General features: G+C 46.4%; 1 protein-coding gene across 1 annotated transcript; it reads left to right on the forward strand.

The window, feature by feature from the left end:
• The first annotated feature begins 2,014 nt into the window (after positions 1-2,014).
• Positions 2,015-3,343, forward strand: LOC119328602. Its single transcript, XM_037601590.1, has one exon. The coding sequence runs from the start codon at positions 2,015-2,017 to the stop codon at positions 3,341-3,343; it is 1,329 nt and encodes a 442-aa protein (XP_037457487.1).
• The last annotated feature ends 5,360 nt before the right edge of the window (positions 3,344-8,703 follow it).

Raw genomic sequence — 8,703 nt, forward strand, 5'->3', positions numbered from 1 at the left:
GCCGGCGGCGGCGTCGAGGTCGAGGTCGATGGCGTTCTCCATGGCTGGTTGGGGGGTCGGGGACACGCGCGGGCGAGAGCGTTTTTGGAGAAAATGAGAGAAAATGGTGGTGGCTGCCACCGACAGGCGGGCTCGGGGAGAGGAGTAGGCGCGCGCGCGTCCGTCTCGTGTCCGGGCCGACGCAAATCCGGCACAAAATTGGACCTGAAATGCGTCGCCCACGAACGAAAAACGGACGCGCGTTCGTTTGGGTCGGCGCGTTGGGCTGCCATTTTTGTCCGCGCCGATCCAAATGAATGCGGGCGGACGAAATGGGTCATTCCATTGGACTTGCTCTAAGCTCCAAGGAAGAAGATGATTCCGACACTGGACTATATCTCTGAATGCGATGCTACTTCACACAGATTGATTTTCATGACATCTATAATTCGATAGCTACATGAAAGAAATTGTACTGACATGTACAAATGGTAAGAAGAATAAGGACAAAAAATCTACCATTTGTAAAAATGGTGAAAAAATAAGGAGAAAAAAAACAATTTTTGAGTTCATGAAGCTTTTTAAAATTCAGAGAAGCTTTTTAAAATTTTCTAGATTTTTGGAACACATGAACAATATTTTTTAACCGGCGATTATTTGTTAAAATTTGGGAAGAATTTTTGTAATTCAAGAACATTTTTGAGTTCATGTGATTTGTTTTTAAATTTGATAACCTTTTGAGAAAATTTGCTGAACTTTTTTTGAATATTGTGAACATTTTCTACAAATTCACAAACATTTTGAGAAACTGCGAACATCTTTCTGAATTGGCAAACCATTTTACTGAAACTTGTGAACATTTTTCTCATTTTTTTCGACACATTAAAAAAAGATGAACATGAACAGTGTTTGGATACGCATACATATTTTTGGAATATTCGAACATTTTTTCCTCAACATTTTTTATGAAATCGTGAACAGTGTTTGAATACGCGTACATATTTTCTAATTCATGATTTTTCGAATTCATGAACTACTTTTGAATTTCTTGAACAATTTAGAACTATGTTAACATTTTTTGAAATCACGATTTTTTTTAATCCATTAACATTTAAGATTGCTTGAACATTTTTTCATAATTCACAATTTTTAAAAATTTGAGAAGCTATTTAATCCTGAATTATTTTAACAAAGAATACAACGAAAACAGAAAAAAAATGGAAAAATGAAAAGAAAAATAGGGCACGTAGGGGCCCACAAATGGGCTAACCCAAACTTGTGCGCCGGGGGGAAGGGAGAGTGCGCGTTTTGCACAATCCTTGACCCACACCGCACCAAATTAATAGTGTGTCCCGCCATTGGCATGGGCCTCTCCTCACGCGCCCCCTCCCCAATCTCAAGGGGGCTGGTCGCAGCGAGAGTTCCCGTGCCCAAGAAAGCAAGTGCTCGGCGACATGCCCCCGAGCACCTCCTAAGTTCGCTCAATGGATCTCTGATCATGATGGCACCAAGTCTGCTTCTCCGTGTACCCGGGGACCCCGTCTCCATTCCCGCCGACAGAAAGATTCCAACAAGTGATGTATATGTGGATGTTGTCCAGATGAATTTCCCCTTTTTATCCAAACCACAGATGAAAATTAATAGACATATTTACGGAGCTTTAAGCTATAATTTGTTTTCTAAATGTTTTTGAAGGTTAAAGCGACAATTCTCCAATCCATGGAGATGAATGGCTTCGTAGAGCTCAGTGCCCCACTCATTGGTGACTGGTCGCCCTAATTTTCTAAACGTTTTTGAAGGTTAAAGTGACAATTTTCCAATCCATGAAATGATAGACATATTTGTAGGTAGATGTATATAGAATTAGGGGAGTGATATTTTTTTCCAAACGTTTTTTGAAGCTTAAAGCGACAGTTTTGAATCCATGGAGCTAAATAAAATGGCTTGGTAGAGCTCACTATCCCACTCACTCGTCACTCCCACTGCCCCGAACCCCAACCCTAACCCTCAATCCCCTTCCTCCACCCCAGCCGCCATGGCCACGCAGCCGCCGCCGACCATTCCCGACGAGCTCCTGGAGGAGATCTTCATCCGCCTGCCCACCCCGGACGCGCTCGCCCGCGCCTCCGCCGCCTGCACCTCCTTCCGCCGGGTCATCAAAGGCCGCGCCTTCCGCACGCTGCATCGCCCTCCCCTCCTCGGCTTCATGGACGCGGGCGGATTCCACCCCGCCCAGGCGCCGCACCCCTCCGCCCCGCTCGCCCCCTGCGGAGCCGACTTCTCCTTCGTCCCGGCCGTCGTTTCTTCTTCGTCCTACTATGTCCCGCCGGGCGCCCAAGAAGACGACGGGGAAGGCCCACGCTGGCGCCCCTGCGACGTCCGCGACGGCCGCGTCCTCCTCGATTGGAGATCCTTCTACCCCCGTTCCGTCCACATGTGGAGCTACCGCCAAGACTGTGCCCGCCGTCAGGTAAGCATCCTCATGGACTCCAGTGAGCTCGGTGACGAAGAACGCTGTGACCGCCCGACGTGGACCAAACAGGAGCGGTGCAACGCTGCCGACTTCCACCTCGCCGTCTGTGACCCGCTGTCCAGCAAATACGTCTTGCTTCCAACCATACCTGAGGACCTCGCCGCCCAACCGCAGGATCGCCTCCATGGATTCGAGCCCGTGCTTGCTCCCAACACCAGGGACGACGGCGAGGAAGATCCCTTCAAGGTGATATGCATAGCAAGATACATGACGAAGCTTGTCCTCTTTGTGCTCCCGGCCACAACTATGCAATGGTCTATGCTCGAGCCTCCCACCTCACCTTCGTTGGAACGCATGTCCTATTTTGACTGCGTGCGCTGCTGCTTCTACTGGACACGGCCTTATGGATGGAGTGACCATTTGATGGTGCTGGACACACGCACTTTGAGGTTTTCCACTGTCGACCTTCTCACCGGCTACCATCTGGAGCTCAGCGATCTGCCTGACGAGTGCTTTGCCCATCGTCACGCAAATGCCGTTGTGATGGGCCGAGAAGGAGTCCTTGAGATGTTTTCCCTTGTCGGTCAACATGGATCCTTTGTCCTCTACCATACCTCTCTGAAGAATAGTTCGCAGCAGTGGAAGCTAGAGAAGATCATACAGCTTCCTGGGCAGTATCATTCCATTTGCACAATGCGTGCAGCCGAGGGATTCTTGTTCTTCCGAGGCGCTCCGGAAGGTATTCATGTTGGGAATGTGGATTGTTACTCAATGGAGGTCAAGACTTATGAAATTACCAAAGTCTTCACAAAGATGGAGAATACCTTCAATCCCAGACGTGCCCTCCCATACTTTAGCTTCCCACCGTTGTTATCAGAACCAACTATATGATCAACCGGTAAGCCTGATTATTTTATTTTATATTGCCATTGGGTGCAGGCTATGCTTGCCCTATTCGCATGGTTATATAGAGAATTAGTTATTGTTTTATTGGGCCTGGCTACCTTGTGAAACTAGCTAGGAGAGGTGGCCAATCGATGGTTTTATAAGCTGATATCTGAGTACTCTTTATTTGCCTTGTTGTGTTTTCAAGAGCATAGAGTTCACATGTCATGGTCTGCTATTTTTTATTTATCTTGCTTCACTGCAATAAGATGGCTATAGGATTATTGCGCCTTTGTTCTTAAGCTATATTTTACCCTATAATTTTTTAGATAGGAAAGATTCCCATTGCATCAACTGCAGTTGCTTCAAAGTTCTACTCCCATGGTTATATAGAAAGTTAATTATGTAGAAGTGCATGCTCTAGCCAATGCAACCAAAAGACCAATCTTATGGAAGAGACTAGGCAACACATTATACGTCAACACTCCCCCTCACGTGTGGCTCCCTCAGACCTAAACGTGGACCGAAAGTGGGCTGCAATTTAATTGCGCCAGCCGGGTCTTGAACTCAAGACCTCCTGGCTCTGATACCATGTAGAAGTGCATGCTCTAGCCAATGCAACCAAAAGACCGATCTTATGGAAGAGACTAGGCAACACATTATACGTCAAGAGTTCTATTGGGCTTGACTACCTTGTCACCCTGCTAGGATAAGTAGTCAATTCATGGTTTGATTCTGCATGCATGTTTAACTCCCATGTATGTGATTGAAAATGCTAACTGAAAAGAAAGATTGGACACTAGTTTCGACAGCTAGTTTTTGTTGCTCCATATCTTAGGAGAGAAAATGGCATTCACGCTTGCATCTCTACGCAAATCTGTCTTTACATAGGAGTACATTGTTAGTCATACTTAGCACTTACTACACATTATTCACTCAGTTGAAAGGATGTTCAAAACAAGAATGTTGCATAACCTGTAAGTTGATGTTTGAAGGTTTTGAATCTAATATTTGTGAACACTCCTTATTTACCATGTTCTGTTTCCAAGAAAAGATAGGATTCACCTGTTATGGTCTGCCGATTTTTGTGTATATTGCTTCCAAACTGCAAAATGAGCAGCGGGTGCACCTTTGTTCTTAAGCTATGGTGTGCTCCGCGGTTTAGCACATTCCTCCTTCCTAAGAAGTTGGGATAGGGAAATTTCCCATTGCATCAACTGCAGTTGCTTCAGTTTTCTAACTAAGTACATTTATGCAGATCTGAGCTCGCTTGCTAGTCATTTTGATCTTGCTTGGGCGATCTACGCCTGTGGGGTTGGATGGCGGATGTTCAAGATTGTGCTGATGTGGTTTGATATGTCTGTATTAGTATGAATGTAAGCAGGATATGCTGTCAGCAAGGACCAACACTGAGGTCTAAGACTCCGGTTTATATTATGTACTGATGTTTGTGTTGGAAGACTTCGCTTTATGTCCCCCTTTTTAATCCATGTCCTTAGTCTAGATGAACTAGCTTTTATTTGCATGAGCGAATGAGTTCATCTGTAACCCCTTCCAGTTTTCTGGATGATTGAGTTTATCATGCACTCAGCATAGATGTTTTGTGCAAATGAGGACTGGCTGTAATAGAGATGGATATCATACATACATCAACTTCCAGAGCTTCAGGTTTCGCAAAGATGTGGTCCTCTCTCAAACTTCAGGTTTCTCTACCTTGTTCTAAATTGTCTAGACTTGTGCCTAGGTGGTTCAGGATCCTCCATGCACCTAGGTGACAGTTTCGTTATCAGGCTGTGACTGGGATGCGCGACCCTCGGCTGCTGCCGCCCTCTCAAGCGCCTTGAGCCGGTTAGCCTCCATGTGTGCCTTCTGCTCCTCTGTCTGCTCTGACTTTGCTTTGCTTGCTGCCACCATCATCACCTCCATCTTGATAATTCTTCGCGCCTCTTGGAGGCATGGGTTCTGCAGCTAAGTTGGTATTTGTATGTGGATAGATGTGGTATAAGTTGGGAACTTATGACTAGTACATGAAAATTTCCAGGGGTATTGTTGTGAGGTGGATGTGGACTACCAAAATGAGTTAGTTTCTGAGCACATATGAATGCCCTGTATTTGCCAGTTCGGAGCAATTTTTTGCTTATCTGCTCCTAATCTGGTACCGAAGCAAGTGATTTTTCCCAAGGGTAGTTTCTGAATCTAAACTGTCCTATAATCCCTTCCTGTTTCGATTGCTTTTTGTCAAAATACTGACTAATTATGTTTGTGGCTAGGCAATGGCATTGTTGATGGCCTAGTGGGCATTGTGAAAGGTACCTTCATAAGCTTATGGGCCTTTTTTTCTCTGTCCATCTTGCTCTCTACTCCCTCTGATCCATATTAACTGTCGCCGATTTAGTATAGCGACAATTTGTACTAAATCAGCGACAATTTGTATGGATCGGAGGGAGTAATAACTACTACTTGTATCGATCTATTGTAAGTCTGTCAATGACATATTCATGGCATGGGTATTGCTGTGAAGTGGACAAGCATGATATTTTGTGGATTACCAAAAGGAGTTAGTGCTGTCCATTTTACATGATCGAGTCCCGATCAATGCTTACGAAGATCGTGTGGTTGTTTATTTGTCAGACTGATGTTTAACTCTACTGACATGTATACAAATGGTAAAAAGAATAAGGGCAAAAATTCTACCATATGTAAAAATGGTCAAAATGAAAAAAAAAATGGGGGCATTACGAGAATTGAACTCGGGACCTCTCGCACCCTTTCATGCAGACTAAGTCCTTTCAAGTTCTTGTATCATCACACCGATCATTCGATCCCATGGGCACCGGAACGAGATAGCTACATGCACCGGAGCGAGAATGGATGGCACGACGAAGTTTTTGTTTCTTTTGGATGGAGCGAGCTAGCTACATACCTCATCCAGGAGCTTAAACAAGTGGAAAACTTACTAATTATATCACGGAGAAGAGACGAATGAGCTACACGGCTGCTCGCACGATGAGCTGCATGGCATAGCGTGTCTCTGCCGGTTATTCTATCTGCCTGAACTTTGAAATGAACCGACACTGCAAAATTTTCATTTCATAAAGCCATGGAGCAGAGGGAGCAGGCGCCGGAGGCACTGCACAATGCGTCAGCGACAAATAACGTAGTTCTGATCTACAATTACATCAGTCAATGGCTTCTTGTTCCTCGTGGCCATTTGGCATTGATAGTTCGCTCTGAACTGACCAAAACATGTTGGTTGTTTCTCATCAGAATGTTCTCTGAGCTGAGCAAGGCCAGACGTGCTTCGATGGCTTCCTCAGCTTCCACCAGGAGGCAGTGCAAGCCGTGCCACGACACTGTTTTTGATGTAGCACGCCGTGACCCCTGCCGGCCGCTCCATCCAGCGTAGCACCAGCATCTCAGCCTCGGCTAATCCTGTCACCACGCCAAGCGGCTCGGCTCAGGTAGGGACAGTGTGGCTGGGAGCCGCCATTTGCCGGCCACCGGCGTTGGAGGGGGTGGCTGGATGTCCCGATGTCAGGGGAGAAGTGAGGAGAGAGACAGGGTTGGGCGTGGACGTCCGGTTCGTCTGCTCAAAAAACCAGACACCAAACTAGGACTTAAAAGAAAAAACTGACTATATGGCACAAAATTGAAATAAAATGCAATGGGATAATATTGTGGCACAACTCTGATCAATTGGGGCAAAACTTAAGAATTCTCTCAAAATGGGGTAAAATCTGATACAAAAGCTGAACTTGAGGGTGAAAAGTACTAGAGTTTACTTAAAATTTTATGCTAGAAGGGTTCTAGAATAGAACAAAATTTTAGGTTGGGCTGCGAGAATAAGGTAGATAGGAGGCGACTTATTTTTGCGGGCCACCCATAAGCACCAAAAAACTGGCCCTAATTTTCTGCCCTTTTAAATTTATCAAACGTCTTTTATTTTTGCGAGGGCAATTTTCAATCTATTCATCAACTGTCAAGGTAGCACAAAGAACACCAGAAGAAAAAAAAAATAGTTCTGTAGACCACATAGCGACAACTACTAGCACTGAAGCAAGCCAAAGGTGTGGCGCCGTCTTCGCCCCTCCCTCATCGGAGCCGGACAAACGTTGTTGTAGTAGATAGTCGGGAAGTCGTCGTGCTAAGGCCCCATAGGACCAGCACACCAGAACAGCCACCGCTGCCGATGGAGAGAAGCGTCGCTCAGAAGGATCCAAACTGTAGACACACGATCACATACGAACGAAGACATGATCCACGTGGATTCACCGAAGACAAATGTTGACCGAATCCTGCGAGATCTGTCGGAGATAAACCTCCACACGCCCTTCGACGATGCTAAAAATACCACCGGGACGGGATTAGGCGGGAGAACCTTATTCCATTTTCAGAGAGCCGCCGCCGCGTCACATCTCTGAGCAAGACACAAATCCTAACAAAACTCAAAGAGAAAAGTATATTTTTGGTCCATGAAGTTCCAAAAAAGTATAGACGTGGTCCCTCAAGAATTTTTGGTATACATTTTGTCCTTCAAGTCTCAAAATCAAATAATTTTGGTCCAAAACCATATTTTGAGCACGTTGATCGGGATTTGGCCGGGTTTGACCACATTGACCATGTTTGACCGATTTTTAGAGAAAAGGCGCCGGTCGAGCCCGAGAAGAGGTCGAACCTAGCCCGACTTGGAATTAACAAAGCCATCAACCGGCCAGGATTACAAAAAGGCACCATGATACAAATGAAATGCAAAGCAAAGCAGAAGGAAGATACAAGGCACTAGGTAGAACACCACAATGGCAACAACAAACACACTCATGCCGACGACCAGCACTACGCCTACACCAACTAGCCCACTAAGAACACGAAAGGAGGGCCACACCGGGCAAGCATTGAGCACCGGCTGCATCCACAGGCCAAACATGGGCAACACTTGAGATGTCTCCACCGTCGCAAAGGACCACTACCCTTTCACCCAGGCTCGATGAGTGCCGCACCGGCGAACGTCAGAGTGGCTACCACAAAACCCAACTCAAGGTGTCCAGCTGCCATATGAGAAGCAAACAGAGCTGACCAACAGACCACAGAGGACCAACCCGGCGAGCACCAAACCGGCAGAGGCAGCACAGAGCACATGACACGAGCTATCGAAGGAAGGCGCACAACCTTGGAGAAGACCGAAGATGGCAACACTATGCACCGGGCGAAGCCGAGCAAGAGGTAGCAGGAAGACCAGGCCGTCATGCTTCGGAGCCAAGCCAATAGCCACACCACCCACAAGAGCAAATCTCAGTCGCCGCCTTCAAGAAGGAGCACGGCACCGAGGTGTCGTCGACGCCCAGATCAGGGGAGTGCTGACTTTCACC

Source organism: Triticum dicoccoides, chromosome 7A, assembly GCF_002162155.2.
Source record: "Triticum dicoccoides isolate Atlit2015 ecotype Zavitan chromosome 7A, WEW_v2.0, whole genome shotgun sequence".
Taxonomy (NCBI): domain Eukaryota; kingdom Viridiplantae; phylum Streptophyta; class Magnoliopsida; order Poales; family Poaceae; genus Triticum; species Triticum dicoccoides.

What these genes read in the sequence shown, in the direction of transcription:
- LOC119328602 (XM_037601590.1), top strand. Translation starts at nt 2,015, where the DNA reads ATGGCCACGCAGCCGCCGCCGACCATTCCCGACGAGCTCCTGGAGGAG.